At 32.9% G+C, this 18,804-nt stretch overlaps 1 protein-coding gene across 46 annotated transcripts in view; it reads left to right on the forward strand.

The window, feature by feature from the left end:
• Positions 1-18,804, forward strand: part of LOC145284881 (CLIP-associating protein 1-B-like) — a 450,911-nt gene that overhangs the window by 85,778 nt on the left and 346,329 nt on the right. For all 46 annotated transcript variants that reach the window (XM_080133909.1, XM_080133914.1, XM_080133920.1 and 43 more), the window contains exon 3: positions 16,189-16,267. In XM_080133909.1, coding sequence (XP_079990035.1) covers positions 16,189-16,267 — 79 coding nt within the window. The remainder of the gene's footprint in view (positions 1-16,188; positions 16,268-18,804) is intronic.

An 18,804-nucleotide genomic window follows, 5' to 3' on the forward strand; every position in this document is an offset into this window, starting at 1 on the left:
AAATTTCTGCATGGTCAGTATGAGAAAGTTTGTAGACAATGTTGAACTTATTCATAAAAAGTACATTAAAATTCTTGAATTCTGGACAAAATATAATTTGGGATACCTTTTGCATCCATTTGATAAGCTGCATAGATACCTAGGCATCAGGGCGATTAGAAGACTAAGAGGAAAACATGATTTGAATGTGTACAAAATGACTTGATTGCTTGAAACATGACTGTTATCAATTGGAAAGCATGGATGAGACATTGCCTGGTGTTGCCCACTTTCGAGTTCAGGACACGGGCAACGCTTTAAATTTCAAAACTGGATGAGGATGAACGAAGCTGCTTATTTCTTTTTAAGAAAGTTTTAAATTACCCATGATCTATTTTGATCACAATTATTCAGTTTTGACTTCGTTTGGAAATTCATTAACTGTATTATTCTTATGAACTTATTGTTTTTCTGTCTAATCTTCGTACATGTTTAGTGTATATATACGAACCCACCATGTAAATTAGATAACAAAATCAATTAAGAAAAAGAACTGTTTCTCTAAATACTCACAGAAATCAAAGATATTAATGATTAAATCAACTTACAGTGAGAAAAATACATCGTCATGAGATGCTTTGACTGTTCAGTTAATAAAAAAAATTACAGCTTTACATGGCAGCAAGTGGTGTGACACAAAGTCTTTATAATGAAACCAACCAAGAAAATAAACAGCTTCATTAATAGTAGGAAAAAGGGTATTCATTTATCTTGTGTCATTTTGTTGTGGAGTATTTGGAAAGTGAGACAATATAAGTTGTATCTAGTTAACAATAGACATTTACATTTTCTCATTGCTATCAATAAAACCATCAGCATTTTACAGTAGTGATGCCTTTGTTATTTGTTCTGATGCTATACCTCATCTATTCTGTTTTTGTTAAGTAAAAAAAAAAAATTTATCCAGATTCAGGCAATTAAAATATTTTATTTATTTATTTTTTTTTACATTTTCACCCCAAATAAGGCACATTGCCATTTTGATGTAGAAGGCTACTATCAGTGACATAAGCTACAGGGGTACTATGTGGGGAGTTGGGCAACAAGATGTAGGTTCACGTTACACTTGAACTTCTGCATGTCAACACAGGGAAAGCAGGAATCCGGAAGGGAATTCCAAAGTCTAGCAGTTCTTTTTTTTTTTTTGTCTCAATCCAGAATATTTTTATTTATTTAGTTTTTGAGCAGGAAACACGCACACACATTAAAAACTCGCCCTGTGTCCAACCCTGCTCTCATGAGAAAGCCAGCAAATAGGGAAACTAAACTATTTAACATTGTGCAAAAACAATGCAGAAGAATCAGTCGTGACCTGAAATGTGTTGGGGGAAGTCTTGAGCAAGCAATTCACACATTGGTTCAAAGTACACATTAAAGATGATCAAATATGTGCACACCTACACACACTGTAAACAATCTGAACAGCTTAAAACTTCACTTTCGCTTCTCTTATTACTAGCCTGGGTGCCCGGAATTGCCCGGGTGTTTGGAGGTTGAGCAAAAAAAAAAAAAAAAAAGTTGTGGTAGGCAGGCAGGCAGGCAGGCAGGCAGGCTTGAACCCTTGACACGAAAGCGGAAAAGAAAGTGGAGGTGTGTGCAAGGGTGTTGGTTGAGCAAAAAGGAAAATTGCGAGTGCAAACAAAAAAATAAAATAAAAAAAAAAATAATAGGAGTAGTAAGCAGGCTCGAACCCATAACGCACCAGAGGAAAAAGAGGTGAAAAAAAAAAACAAAAAAAAACTGTCTTACCGATGTGCCTAACATGGTTGTGACGTCACGGGCGGTCGAAATAACACTTTTTAAGCGACGTCGCGAACTCAAGGGTTGAATGACTTGCAAAAAATGTCAGTGAAAAAATCGACCCTCCCTGTAGGAAACTGCCCAGTTGAGGGTGAAGGAATTAATATTTTTAGCCAATTTTTCGATATTTGTCGTCTGAAGGGTCGAGCTTCAAAATGATACAGATCTTGTGAAAATCCATCGCCTCTGTCAAAAGTTTTTGCGAGATATACATACATACATACATACATACATACATACATTTAAACAGACAAGATGAGATTTATATTATAGATTACATATTTTTTCTTAGAAATCTCATTACTAACACAAATGTTGTAATCATTTTTCCACTTCTAACGTCTCTCCCATCTCTTTCCCTCCCATCTCTTTCCCTCCCATCTCTTTCCCTCCCATCTCTTTCCCTCCCATCTCTCTCCCTCCCATCTCTCTCTCTCCCTCCCATCTCTCTCTCTCCCTCCCATCTCTCTCTCTCCCTCCCATCTCTCTCTCTCCCTCCCATCTCTCTCTCTCCCTCCCATCTCTCTCTCTCCCTCTCTCTCTCTCTCTCTCTCCCTCCCATCTCTCCCTCCCTCTCCCTCCCATCTCTCTCTCTCTCCCTCCCATCTCTCTCTCTCTCTCCCTCCCATCTCTCTCTCTCCCTCCCATCTCTCTCTCTCTCTCTCTCTCCCTCCCATCTCTCTCTCTCTCCCTCCCATCTCTCTCTCTCTCCCTCCCATCTCTCTCTCCCTCCCATCTCTCTCTCCCTCCCATCTCTCTCTCTCTCCCTCCCATCTCTCTCTCTCTCCCTCCCATCTCTCTCTCTCTCCCTCCCATCTCTCTCTCTCTCCCTCCCATCTCTCTCTCTCTCTCCCTCCCATCTCTCTCTCTCTCCCTCCCATCTCTCTCTCTCTCCCTCCCATCTCTCTCTCTCCCTCGGATACTTAGTGCAACTATTATCCCTTCGTGTTCATACTATCATAATAGTATTTTTTACAAATGAAAAATTCAGTTTCCAGCTTCTGAAATTGGCACAATAGTTCTGTAAAACCAAACTGATTAAAATTCCTGTGAAAATCTTAGATGTAGAATCAATCATCTTCTCCATTGAAAGACCATTATTCTGGCTATTACTAGCGGTGGAAATTGTTAGATCTACATTGCAATCTATGAAGAATTATTTAATCTTTGTTTTGCTTGTTTTTTTTTTTTTTCTTTCTTCGTTATATTTCAATCAATTTCCCCTACGGTCCTCTTCAGTTTATCAGACATAATTAAAAAATTGTATCTCTTATTACCTGCATCTACTTATTTCATTTTTGTTTCTTTTTTTCTTTGTTCTTTCTAATGTCCAAAACTTTGATTTTTTTTTTTTTTTTTTTTTTTTTAAATTATTTTTTAAAATTTTTTATTTTAAATTTATGAATAAGTTTTGTTTAGTTCTCTCCTACTAGGGCGCCTCAGGTGGTTAGCAACAAACTAACCCCTTCTCTGAGAGAAGGCAAGGCCTGGGAGGGTGGATCTCCTAGAACTGCACAACTAAACTCTCACTGCAAAATCAACAGGGACCAGATCATTATAGGAATGGTGTAATCTCTGTTGAATAGCTAAGAATTGAAAGTGCCAAATCAACAAAGCAGGTAGATGTATGGATTGCTGAATATGTGACAAATGCAGGAAAGAGCAATTGGCTGTGTAGTGTCAGCTTTGCATGCAAAGAAGACTATTAAAGGAGTTCAAAAATTTTGGCTTATTTCATGCATTTACAATTGTTTTTTAGTTCAATAACTATTAAATAAGAAAAAAAAAGATAAAAACGTTGCTTAGACTGGATTCTAGAGTGATTAATTTTTGATTAAAAAATAATACAAAAAACAAAGAACTCAAGGCCATAAACTGATATGTGATATATTAAGAGATAAAATCACTCAACTCCAATTAAGTTATGAAGTTTTTGAAATTATGACAAAAAAAGCATGTGAAAAAGGCCAGAGTGTACAACTGCCAAAATATTGTAATAGCAGCAACATATTGATTTGAATTTTTCAGACTACCATTCTTTTCCTGATAATGCTTGAACCTTTTACATGTCTATAACAAGAGTAAAATTGATTTTTTTTTTTACTCAAGATGATTCGACTGTAACGTCACCACTTTGTGAGCGGTGTAATTCTAAAAAAAATGTTATGAAGTACTAAAAAATAAATTGTTCATTTATTTATCTATTTTTTTTTGTCTGTGGGATGATTTTCATTGATTCTTTTTCTTATGGGCTAAAAATATCCACTTGTAAAACTACTGGTTATTCTGACATGGACACTGTCTTTTAAATAAGCTTTTCGAACTTCATTAATTGAACATAGATAAACAGAGCTTTTTTTTTTTTTTTTTTAAACAAAAAAAGCAACTATTCACGTAATTCCACTTTATAGGAATTGTGTTGAAATGGAGAAAAGAGTCACATACATACTGAAAAAAAAAAAAAGGTTATTTGAAATGTGTAAATGTCAAAAGTAGTTTATTGGTAACACATGTTGGAAATAGTTGATTGTATTGATTGTTATTTCAAGTGTTGGATGTGTATGGAATCTATAATATACTACGTCTGTTTCAATATGGATATGTACAAATAGTTATTCTTTTGTGTGTAACACTAAGGGAGTTAATTCATTCGGTATACATTTAAATTTAGCATTGTTCCTGTTAATTACCCCATGAGGATAGTTCGACACAAGGTCGGTTTTTAATATGGAGAAAATCTAGTTTCCACTCTAGATTAAAACAAAAAAAAAAAAAAAATAAAAAATAGCCTTTTTTCATCAACTAGCACACCACCCGGCATTACCTGGTCATAAAATATACTTAAATGTGATATTTTAATTTATGCAGATTTCATATTTATTACAGAGCCAATTTTCTATTGATTATTATATTGTACTCAACATATACTAGTACTACCCCCACCCCATGGAGCGTCTTAAAGAACTTCCCTTTCACTGACTTAGGGCATATAAATGAAGTGTGGTATCAAAATAGATACTAATACTTTGCTTTCAGTAAAAAAAAACGAAAACGATTGTTGTAAGTGAATTATAATTTTTTTTTTTTTTTTTTTTTTTTTTAGATATTTATATTAAACAAGCTTTACTTTAATGTTATTTTCTTTTTTTTTTCTTTTTTTTTTCTTTTTCTTACCTTTTTATGGTTAAGTTTGACTGCGAATACTTTATTATTAGTTAATTTTTTTAACAATTAAAACGTGTCTGTTACTTAATTATACAGCGAACAAAAGCAATAAAAAAAAATATATTTGCATTTTTAACTTTTCATTTTATTTCAGTGTACAAAAAAAGTAACATTGCAAACATTTTTTTTATTACTTCTGTTCAGTGTATGATTTAGTAGCACGTGCATGTTATTAAACACTTATTAGCTTTTAAATAACTAGAGACCCAAATTCATATTCAGTTGTTTTTAATGTCAAAGCATAGTTAAAGCAAAAGAAATTGTTTTAGACTATTAAATGTTTAAATTTTTTTTAATTTTTTTATTGAAATAGCTCCAAATTATACATGAAATTGCTTAGCATAAGGAGGATATATAATTACATCAAAGTAAAAATTAGTCAACAATAAATATTAGATGGATAGATTCCAAATCGGAAAAATGCAATTCTTTTGTCAGAAACATTGTGGAATCTGAGGACTAAAGGACATAATAAAGGAAGCAAGAGTTTATCACTTGCATTTGAATTCATGTTTTGAAGCATGACATAAATCTGGTATGATGACAAAACTATAATTTGTTTTAAGCTCTATAACAAAATCCAAATAACTCGGTTGATAAAATATCAGACTGAAAATCTTGAGGTTTCGAATTCAATGACTGGTCATGACATCCATTTTATTTGCTGGAAATTTATTATTAATGTAATATTTTTTATTTCTAAAAATGGTTAGAATCTCTGATATTCTGAAATGATACAAATTCTGCCATGTATTACATTAAAAACAATTGCGACTGAGGACAGACAGCAGAACAAAACCTCTACATAATACATGGTGTTAATTTTTACATGAAATGCTGTGCATGCAATAAAATTGTATAATGGAGAAATCGCAAGAAAAAAACCATCTGGATTGATACTTTGTTTTGTTGACATAAACTTCTTCAGGGTGAAGCAGATGGTATTTCTGATACCTTTTATGAGGAAGAGGAAACAGAAATAGTAGTTGTAGACATGAGGGTGGTGGTGATGGAGGAAGAGAAAGTGTTGGGTAGAAGGTGGGCTATGTTAGTTTGGTGAGAAACTTCAAAGTTGTTGAGTGAACTTGAGAATTTAGATAGTAGCCTTACCATCGGATGAAAAGTGAGAAGTTGTTGCACATACAAAAAAATGGGGGGGGGGGAATAAAGGTATGTGTCAAGATAATTACTATTTAGATATTTGAATTGTAAGGGAGAGGGGGAATAAACACTATAAAAATTCTTATATTATTAAATTTAAAATGATGATGAGGAAACAAAATGGCAAAAGACTGGTAAAAGTTAGAATGCACATATATATGTGTGAAGGAGGGAGGGAGGATGGTTATTTCAACTTGTGTCCAACAATCTTTTCTCTGATTCTTTTTTTAAAATTGGTATAATTAAAAAAGTCCCATTCTTTATATAATCATAGGCCTACCTACTACCACTTTTTTTTTTTTTTAACACCTACAAACCCCCGGGCAATGCCGGGTACCCAAGCTAGTATGATTGAAACAGATTATGTTTTAATGTAAATTATGAATATTTTTTTTTTTACCATGAAAGCCCTGAATTCATTTTGCATATCAGCTCCGCTATGCAGTTCATATAGTTATAGAGGTTAATATGTGGACCACTACCTTGCCCACTCGTTAGGCGAATAGAGCTGAATATTGATATACTGTCAGCTACTGCAGTTTAGCATGCTGTTGAGCTCCCCAACTTCAGTTCCATACCTTAGATCTGGCAGCAGGTGGGGTTTATGTTACAGTACTTCAGGGGTTGAAAAAAAGTGTTTTAATGTTTTTAAAAGTGCCTTCTTTGACCTCCCCAGTAAACCTTTGGAGGTTGTGGTTAGTTCGTTTGCAGACAAAGTTGTGCTATCGATTTTCTTTAATCAACCGCTGCGTTTTATGAACATTTTCACTGACCACAGGAACCATGTGAAAAGTAGTCTTAGAAAATAATTCCCATAAACTGCTGCTTATTTTGAAATTAAAGTGAATAATGGTAAAACTATTCAAAATAATTATATTATGAAAATTAGTTTTATAAATTTTAATTCTTGCCATTAGTTTAATAAATTAGTAACATTAATTATACAAATGTTTCTGATATGACTGATTTAGACAAATATTAGCATTTTATAATCTTACATTTTAAAAACAAAATACTCATTTATCTGCCTGCTTCTAAAATTCCAAAAGATAATTTATTTGCTGCATTCTATATGTTTGGCATTCCTTACATATTTTGAATTTATTTCTAAATATTAACTTTTAATTTTGCTTTATGGGTTTAAATTATTTTATTCTAATGCTTGTGTCAATTACAATTATGATTTTAAATATTTATTTGTTGTTAAAAAGAAAAAAAAAATCCTGTTTTGTGTGTGCATTGAACCTATCGTCTCTCTCATATCTCTAATATATAAAAAGCACTTTGTGAGTTCATTCCCTATGCACTCCAAAATAGCTAGACCAATTTTATTTTTGAAATTTCACATAAACGTACTCTGTGTCTGGGAGTGTTCTTAGATAGGTATTGTATCAAAATACCTCTCATAAGTATTGATAATAAAAAAGTCTGATTAAAGTAGAAACAATCCAATTTTGACCAAAGTTAACCTACTTATACAACCTAAAATCACAAATGCATTGAAGTTTTATCATTGCACATGCAAATTAGGCATATAAAATATGCAGTAGGTTCTGATAAGACAGGGGTGCATTCGAAATAAATGTTTGTTTAGAGCACTTGACTTTTGCATTTTAAACTTTATTTTTATATAATGGTTTCAATTAACTGAAAATAAAAATCAACAGTAGGTTCTTTACAGTGGAATGTAGACTATAATGTATTGTGGGTTAAGTCACTATAAGAAGACATGTGAAACTTTAAAGTGGACTGCAGTGGGTCCCTGATTAGAGCAGGCAATCAATCGATTTGATTGGAAAATGGATGATTTCATTGATTTTGATGATAATAAAACTATTAGAAGTGTGAAACTTTTGTTGATCCTCATTTAATCTTGGGCAACGTCAGGTCTCCCTGCTTGTGTGTGTAATAAATTTATAAGTTGAGAAGATAAAGTTACAAATCTATAAGGGTTATAGAATAGGGGAATAAGGGAGAAACTAATATATATATATATATATATATATATATATATATATTTGGTCACATCTTTGAAAACATTTTTTAAGTTTAATTTGAAAAATTTAGAAAATCAAATGTTATATAATTTTTTTATTAAATGATTAAAATAATTTTTTTAATTAAGAGAGCTTATCCAAAGAAAATATTGTTTTTTTTTTTTCCTTATCACATTTTTATTTTTTATATTGCATAACATTATGCATTTTGTAAATTTTAAAATTAAGTTTGCGAAATAATGTTTTCAAAGATGTGACCAAATTTCTCTATTTAAAATTTATCCTAACTGTGCAGCATGCATTAGTACAAACGTTGCAACAATCGTCAATATTATCGGATGCACACCTTTTCTCTCTTCAGGAGGGGCTGACCCCTCTGGTTAATACCACCAACAAAATAGAGAAACACATCACACATGCACAAAGTGAACAGGCGTTCTCATTAATTCCTGGAAAATGCCAGGTGTGCCTGAAGGAGGTTAAAGACTATAAACGGATTGAAATATATTTCAATTAAACTAATTTCACTTAAACCTGCCTCCATGTAGTCATGTTGGGTGCATTTTTGAGATCGCACTGCTAAAATTGAATGATTATGGAGAGTATAAAAATAAAGGTAATATGGTTTTATGGGGTGAGTACCAAAAGATATAATTCTTTATTCCAAACCAATTTAGTGTCTTCCTTTTCATCATTCTGCTTGATATCTGGTTCACATCTTGACTTGCATTGAACAAACCTTAGTTTATTCTAACATTTCATTGATATTTATAATTTAGAAATGATTTTATGTATGTATATTTATGAAGGATGAAAGCAATGCAGAAAATCGAAATGGTGAAATAAGGGAAACAAAAACGAACAACGGAAGCCAGTGTTTGGGGTATAAATGTTAAATTATTTCTTTTTTAATAGATCTTTCACATATCAGTAAATATGAAACGTAACGTTTAAAATATAATTCAAATTTTGGGATGGTGGAACATCTTTTGATCATTTCTAGAGAAAAAAAAAGGCACATTCAAGATGGCTGTCACTCTGAACAGGACTACTATTGTTGTTTTTTATTCTAAATGTTAAAATTATCAGTAAAATGTGTTTATAATTTTTTTTTACATGATTCACCACTTATCAAGACCTGGAAGCCACTCTAGGATAAGGGTTAATGAGTATAAGGTGGTCAGTGAGACAACACCATAATGATCAGTAGTGGTGGAAATTGATTATTTAAGAGGCTATCCCAACAAGAACTTGTTTACAATGAACTGGAAAACGTCCATGTTGTAGTCAGCTGGAATACAGCCTCATGCTGCAGAGTTCCACAAACTCAGTTTTAGGAAAGAAATTTTGTTCATGGAATTTGCGTTTAGTTTTAAGTATAGAGAAAGAATGAGGGAAATTGTGGACAATGGTTGTAACTTTGTCGTGAAAATAAGGATAGAGCAGATGATTCACAATGTCTCTTTTGTGAGAAAGAGGTTGCAAAGGGTATTGTGTATCACCATAGTAATGTGTTATGAAGTTTTAATATTTTTTTTTCTTGTCTGACTGAATTCACATCACTTAAATTTAGCCCTATATATTTAGTGCATTTATTTTTGTGTTGAATCTATTATTAGACCTTAATGCAAAGGACTGAAGTTCTAGCTTGAAAATAGTAATTACCGTTGCTGGCGTTTAGTTTGACGTCCTGTTTACTGTTATTTGATCTTGCACTTGTGTTCAATATTAGCTGTAGTTGAATGCTTGTAAAAATATGCATTTCAGGTTTTGTGTTTGAATAAAATTGTGCTATGATGTGAACTACTGTTTCTGTTCATCTTTTGGAGATGTGGGAGTTTATATCTTGTGATAGTAAAGAATTTGAGCATTTAATAAATTCTGACCAAAAAAAAACAAAAAAATATAAACGGTCATGGAACTTCATATCTGCCTGACAACATAAGGAAGGGCCAAATTTTTATCTGGATTTTATTTACTCCGTATCTTATCGTAGAAAGTGTTCTCAAAATTATGCTATGCAAATATTTATAACACAAAGACTATTTGATCAGACTGACAAATTTCATGTTGGTTACTGGTTATCAGAACCATCAAATCCATGCTTCAAATTAAAAATAAATCTAAAGTTAAAATTGTCAAAATTACATCCATGACAACTTTTCATGGTTAGGGTCATATAAGATGCAAAACTTAATTGGCTGTAACATTGCATAATCACTAAACTTTTCAACATATTCGTGTATTTGTTTGTAAAACCTGCTGAGTAATCTTCCGAAAATGATGTCTTTTTTTCCAAAGAATGTTGGTGTTAGTAGTGGGGAATGAAAAGGAAACACAGTAATGTGGAATTTGATAATGAAGCAAAGGTTGTCTAATCACTAACTGTGTCAATGTATTTATGCATTAATTTGAAAATCCTGCTGAGACATCTTTAAAAAATGTTATAATTGTTCTTACAATAATAGTGCTGATAGTGAGGAAGGAAAGAACCCCATTAATGTTGAAATTATGATGTAGCAATGGTTGCCTAATTCTTAACAAAGAAAATGTATTTATGTATGGATTTGGAAATCCTAATGATCCATCTTCTAAAATTTGTTTTAGTTTTCTTAAAGTTGTGGTAGCCTTGATGGGAAGAGAAATTATTTAACATGTTGTACAATAACTGTTGAGAGTATGTTTCATATATGTATTTAAATTACCCGTCTGAGAGTAGGTAAAATTAGTTTAAATGTGTTGTATATTCCCCGTCCTGGCAAAGGTAAAATTATTTGATATACATGCTGTAAATTACCTATCCTAGGTAAAGTACAATTATCTCATATGTGTAATACCTGTCCTAGGGTAGGTAAAATATTCTTTTGCTCGACATAGCAAATGATACGTAGACATTAAAAATTCCTCTATCCTAAGAATAACAAATGTTCAAAATCAACTTACATTTTCTCATTGTTTATATGGTCCCGAGCAATGTCGGGTAGTCCTGCTAGTAATCTATATTTTGATAAAAAAAAATTTATGATTGGTTAAGTTAGGTGGACGCTAGGCTGTACACAAGCAGTTTACCCTGTTAGTAGGGTTGTAAATTTCCCGATTGTAACTCCATGCAGAAGGGTACCCCCCTTTTGAAAACAGGACACTTTTAGGCTGTGGCTGGCCACCCATGATGCCTTAAGATAGGATTCTGATGACTATCGATTTTTCCCTTATTTTGGCAAGATGGGAAATCATTGAGTCCGATTCGATCAATTGGTTGGTTATGTCATGCCTTGTTATCTATAAATTCATCCATAAGATCTGATTTATAAACAAATAAAAACTATATTTATCCTTTTATTTTTATTTCCAAATAGATAATAGAAGGCAGTACTAAAAGTTGGTCGTTTTAAGAACAAAGATGATTACTAATGTCCAGGAGTAATTACTTACACATGATGCTATCCTATATCTCTACAAGGCCATCATTGGTCCATGCATAAAGTATTGTTGGCACATTTGGGCTGATGTATCTACCACTAGTCTCTCACTGTTAGGTTCCAAAAAAGTCTCAAATCTAGTAGATGTGTTCAAGTCCAACGGTAACAAATTCCTAATGAACCGCCCCCTTAAGTAAACACTTCATCAAATCTCCACACTAACGTAATGTACTTGCAATAACCCTTATCCTGAGTGGTTTCCGGGCCTTGATAAGTGGTGACCACTGTGTAAAAAAAAAAGATCCCACACTATCACCCAAGCTCCAACCTCTGTCCCATCACTGCATTATTGCATCCCTGTGTCTGTTTTACAAGTACTTTAATGAAATGTACTCTCATTAACTTATAGCACTTGTGTTTATTTGATGTATATGCTCCTGATAACCCGACAAACAGTAAATTCACACCTCAGGTCTCTAGATGCTGGAAAGTTTTTTTTTTTAACCATATAGTCACTACTGATCAAAGCCCAGAGGCCACTTAAGGATAAAGGTTAATGAGTATCGTGATGGTGGAAATTAGGTAAGTTATTTTAAACGATGACTCATCAGGAATCTATTCATGTTGGATTTGAAAATGACCATGTTATAATCGGCTAGAAAGCAGCTCCGTGTTATTGATTTCCACAAACAAGCAGTTTTAGAAAAAAAAATAGAAAATTTGCTCATGGAATTTTCACTTCTGCACAGATATAGAGTAAGTGAAATTGTTGATAGTTGTAGCTAGTTGAGTGTTTGCCATGAAAGACTTTTAGGGGGAACCATAGAGTTAAGAAAATAACGATAGAGCAGAGAGAGAGGCTTGCAACATCTCTTCTATGAAATAGAGGTAGCAGACAGGAGGAAAGGATGTCATCTACCAAATTTCAAAGTCAGTTTTGTACCCTGTCGAGGCAGGAAAGAATGCTCTAAGCAACTCCTCTTCAGATGTAGTTTCTTTCCTTGGACTTTGAAATTCCTTCCCTATTTCCTGCTTCATGGATTCACAAAAATACAAAACACAATTTCAAAGAAAATTCAGACTCTGACATTTTCTGTAAACATACTCTCTAAGCATTAATTTTTTTTTTCTTTTAAAGTCCATATCTTAGTTTTTCTGTTGAGACCAAGATCATCTGTTGATATGAGCCCATCTTGATATCCCAAGGCTCTCCCAACCTGGTCCAAGCTACAATCTGCTTTTGACTGTATTCAACTGGCAGCTGTCATCAACTATCACTGTCCCCAACTGTTGTAAAGTCGAAATCGTTCGGAAACCATTCCTACTGTTGTAAACTCATACCCACTCCTCAATGTGCCCACAAACCAACGCTAAATATATTTACCTACCTCTATTTGTTACCGTCATTGCCATACCTTGATTGCAACTTAATATCAGCCTTTTATTTATCCTGGTGAAAAACTTCTCCATTGTTCTGCCGATAAACTCTATTTCCTATACCTTTGTTCACCCTATAAACTTATTTCCTTTTATAATACTTTTTGTCTTCCTTCCGCACATCTCAACACTTTGGGGGTGGCGGTGCAATGTTGATAGCATCACAACTCTACTAACATGCCGAAGTTTAAATGCAATGTGACTTGCTGTTCAAGTCCCTTGTAGACATAATCTCAAATAGTAGCCGCCGTATGTCCAAGTGTCAATACGCTTGTTTGAGGTGAAAAAAAAATATTACTGTATATATGCAAACTAGAATGTTTTTAGAGAGGTTTAAAGCACTGATGACATGAGATGATCAGCTAAGTGATAAAATTAGTTGAAGATTACAGGGTTGGAAGGGCGATCTTGTAGAGATAAGCCACTTCCACTACTAATACACATAAAGGAATTTTTAAATAATAAAAAAAAAAGTACATATTAACGCGATTAATATAGCTAGAAATATATAATATTTATAGAAGGTTTTTTGACTGGAAAGATAAGCAATATTATTGGGTGAAATCTCTTAAACAGTAAAACCCATTGACAGATATTCCTTTTTGTATGGAGGTATGTGTGCCCAAATATATATATATATATATATATATATATATATATATATTTTTTTTTTTTTAAGGTATATTATATAAGATATGGGAGGGGAATAGCTGATAGGCAAAATGAGTTTTGGAGTCTTTGCTAATACATAGCTAATGAAGTGCAATTTAGCTGCTTTTGAGAGCATGATGAAACTTTCAATGAAATCAGATCGGCCTATGATGCAAGTTTCTTCACGTGGGAGGAGATATAATTAAAACAAGATTTAGTGAAATAAATTTCGGTAAAAGATTAAAACAATATGACAAACTAGACACATAAGCAATGATAGGGTAAATCATTTATGAGAAGGAAAACTATGAAATGAAAAATTTTCATTTATTCCATCATTGTTTTGCTCTTGTTTCATCACGCATGGCATAGATATTCTTGCAGTGCATGTCTTTCATGCTAATGATATTCATCATGTGTTTCTTCATGTTATTAATGGTCCATGTTGCATAATAATGAAAGTTTTTCACTTATGGAATAGGAGATGAACGTTCAACCTCAAATTGAATCCTATTAAAACTGTTACTTAATGCCCTGTTTCTAAACACTCTGCATTATAAAATAAAGGGCCAATGGAGTAATCTTTGGAAAGGAGTGGTGCTCTCCACTAAGTGTATTAGCTAATGAAAAAGGAACCTTTGGGTCATCTTCAATTATGGTTGTCATTCTTGAGGATTCCTTTGTATTTCTGCTCCAACACTTGAACTCTTTAACATTTCTATTAATTTTAATTTCTCTAAGTTATAAATAAATTAAAGTAAGATGTATTTATTTTTTATGGATGTCTGGCGTGAATGCTGACCCAACAAAAATGTGTTATCCTGTTTGATCAAAATAAAATATACTTATCCATATACCTTGTGTGTTGTAATTCAAGAATACAAGTTTATGGGCTTCTGTCTTTGACGTGAACTATAGTTAGAGATTATTCTATTTTTTAGTCTCTCAAATCTTTTAAAGTTACTATATACCCTCTTCAAAGGACAAATTGATAAAGTAGCAGCGAAAATATGCTCCCTCTGGGCATATATTTTTGCTATCCTGAGAAGGATATCCTGGTTAACATATACTACACTAGCTCCCGAAGGAGGAGATAATGACAGAGGATATCTTGACAACAAAATAGATAATACATACCTCCCCCCCCCCAAAAAAAAAAGAATCCAGAGAGGGTAGTATAAGGAATAATCATATACAATATCACCAAAAGTATAGGTAATGCCTGAAAGCAATGTATCTTAATGAATGAAAAAGCCCAAGATTAAAGTGTAGTATCTGTTCTCAGCGTCACAACTGTAGCTACAGTTTTTAATGAAAAGATCAAGCCTCGTACTGATGTTGAAATTTTATTAATAAATTTATATTATTGAACTGAAATATTACATTTAACCAAATGAAATCAGAGGATACATTTCAATATACATTTAAGAAAGGAATCAAGTAAGTTCTTGAAATAAAACAGTCCTGTGGAATATCATGTTGTCTCATGTCACAGAGTAACAAGAGGACATAATTGGTCGTAGCTTCTTTCCCTACTTTGAGTTTGAAACAAAAAAACAACAACAATTGGTCCAAAAAGAAAAGGGGGAACTTATTGAAATTAAGGAACTATTTTAAGAGCTGTTGTGTTATTTCAATTAAACTGGCCAAGCATCCATGCACAGACCAGCTGGCTAATATGGCGGCAGCTACACCATCGGCATACATTTTACTGTTGACAAAATTATTACATATGACATAAGGAAATATGATTGTGCAAATTTAAAATGTATGTTACAAAATATTAATTTATTAGAAACTGTTTTCTGAAAGAAATATGCAAATCAAAAATACCGAAAGGTGTTTGTGGATGTTTGCAAATTGCAATATATATATGTATTTAAAAATATTTTGTTGTCATAGAATTAAATAAACAGAAGCGATTTTAATAAGTATATAGTTAGGATAGGTGGAAAAGGCCTTTTGCATTTATTCATTTAGATGAGGGTAAAAACTCCTACACTTTCCTTTATGACTAATCAAAAATAAAATAGTGATCAGGGTTAAATATTAAAATGGATCAGAAATACAATTTTTAATTGTTTTAGAATATTTGCATTATATGACTAATGAGACGGATTTAATTATGTATTAATCTTAAAGATAGAAAGGAAAACTAGTTCTGTTTTATATAAGATATCGGGGTTTCAGAGAGAATCAAATAAACTATTTCCTTATTAACTTCAAGGTTACTTGATTCACAATGTTTGTTTTTAATCTTGAATGAATTGAGTCGATTTTTATTTTCAAAAGAAAATACTAAATGATTGTACACTCATGCCTTCATTTATGTTTGCTTGCTGCACCTTTTTTATAGTTTTATTTTGGATTCTTTTTTTTTCTTTTTTTTTTTTTCCATTTCAGACCCCCCCCCCCCCCAACATTTATGAATTAACTATTTTCTCATTTACATCTTTCAGATTTCACTTAATGGTCTTGAAGTTTTGTGTTTAATGGTCGATCGAATGGGAGAGGATTTTAGATCACATGTTTCTATTGGTAAGTATCTTAAAAAAAGTTTTTTTTCTCCCCTTTTTGATTAGTGAGCCAGATTTATGGGAAGGGAGAGTATCCTAAGATATTTGTTCACATATTTAAATTTCTGGATCTTGGTAACAGTCCAAGAGGGGGACAGAGCAGGAAGGGAATTCCAAAGCCAAGCTGTCCAAGAAGCTAGTAGAGTAATTTTTTCAGTATCTGGGGACCTGTACTATGAAAGGGAAGATTTTGCTGCTAGTCAGGTTAATCAGGAGTAATTATGTCGAGGTGAGTGGGGGAGTACAAGTTCAGTAATAAATAAAACAAGCACAGGGATGCAACATTTGTGATGTGTGGGAAGTCGAGTAACAAAATTGATTCTGAAGTGTCAAACGAAACATAATTTCAACTCCCGACTTCGGTAAAAATTGCAGACTTCAGATTATCAGCTCCAAAGATAGGAGTCAGTTAAAAAAAAGTCTGACTGCAGTAAGTTTTAAAAAAAATTGATTCAAACTCAGCAAAATGTTCTTATTCCAGACACCACTTTGTGGTGGGGTGGGGTTACATCTGACACTTCCTAATACAAAATTTGCTGCTACCACTTAATTTCTTATAATTAAGCATGTGGCGAATAGGAATCTTGTAAGGATATTTATTTTAATTTTTTACTATTCTATAAAAGTATCAAAGCTTCAGTTAATAAAACTTCTTGTTGAAGCTGTTAGGAAAAACAGTTGTCGTCAGATGATTTGTAATATATAGAGTTAAGAATACGCAGGAAAATTGCATTGCTTTAGACTGTAAAATTATTTTTATAGAATGGTTTGAATTAAAGTTTAAAATGCAAAAATCAAGTGTCATGGTTTAGTTGTCCTCTAAACATAAACATTCATTCGAATGCGCCTCTATCATATCAAAGAACCTATTGATTTTTATATGCCATGACCGTCTGTTTGTGTGGTGATAAAACTTCTCAAATGCACTTGTGATGGTAACTTTGATCAAAATTGGACTGCTTCTACTTTAATCAGATTTATTTGGTTTTTGATACTTATCAGAGGCATGCAGATACAAAACCTATTGAAGAACACTCCCAGACACAAAGTACATTTGTGTGAAATATAAAAAAAAAATCGTCTCTGCTGTTTCGGAGTCCATGGGGAACAAACTGTCACATACACACACACAAAGTGCCTTTTATGTAAAAACAAAAATATTAGTAACAAACTCTTGAAAAGCCACTCACTTAAAGGACATTTTCACGTTGCTGAGGAGATGGATTCTTGGTCTGTATCACCATCCACGGATGCCACGGATGTTGTTTAAAAACGCCATGAATATTTTTAGACATAAAGAACTTGAGGAACAAAATTTTTTTTTCCAAAATTACAGAATTCAGTATGAAATAACCCAGAAATGGTTGATATGTCGTAAAACAAAACAATCAAACCAAACTCCATGAATAAATATTTGAAGATATAATGAAAAAAATAAATTTTAAATTTTTCCCAAAATTATTGGACTTAACATTAAATAACTGAAAAGGGTTCATATACCATAAAAGCAAACCAAGAATATCTGAAACAAATCTTGGCCTTTTGGCTAGGAGCAAAGTGTAGTATTTGTTCTGATACTACACTTCATCTTTTCCGACCTCTAGAAATCCTTCTAGATTGAGGCCATTTTTATTTTAGTTCCTCTCCAGAGTGCCCATTTTTGGGAAGCTGGATTTTCCCCACATTAAAAACGAACCTTGTATCTAACTCTGCCGTTGTGGGGAGGCAAGTAAGTAGGAACATTTTTTAGTACATACAAATTTCTTATTTATGGTTGTGATTTCATTGTAATTTCGTTTAAAAAATCAGGAGCTAACACATTTGCAGACATGTGGATGCAAAATGCCTTTCGTTCTATCTTTGTAAAGAGGCAATCATTGAATCACTCATAATTGTTAGGCCCCAACTGGGTTAGTCAAGTGTATCGTATGCCAGAGTGCAGACTGCAGAATCATTTTTGCTAAATTGAACATGCTCATTGGGAGATCATGGCAAAAAAAAAAAAAAAAAAAAAAAAATTTTGTTGCAAATGCTGGCAGATTTTGCATGCAACCTGGCAAGACTTATAGCTGAACTATTTTAAGTATCGTGCAAATTACTTTTGTTCTGACACTGAAGAGAGCGCACTTCTGTTGAGAGATGACACTTTTATCTACAACATCTGTGGACAATAGTATGGATACATAAAACCGCCTCTTCAGACATCATAGAGGAGGAAACTGGTTCCAGGATGTGAGAGTGAAATGCAGTACTGTGAAGCTACTTCTCCGACATTTTCAAATCTAATGTAAATAACTTATTATTGAACTGTTCTCTTAAATAATTCGACCATACTAAAGTTCCATCATTACTGATTTCTACCTGACAGTCATTAACTCTTATCCTCGAGTTGTGTTTGGTCCTTGATAAGTGGTAACCAAATATTTCAATTTAAAGAAATCTTTGAAATCATACCTACTCTATTATAGCCATGTGGCATGAAACTCAATGTAACTACGG

This window comes from Euprymna scolopes, chromosome 9, assembly GCF_053919585.1.
Source record: "Euprymna scolopes isolate OS-2025 chromosome 9, ASM5391958v1, whole genome shotgun sequence".
Taxonomy (NCBI): Eukaryota; Metazoa; Mollusca; class Cephalopoda; order Sepiida; family Sepiolidae; genus Euprymna; species Euprymna scolopes.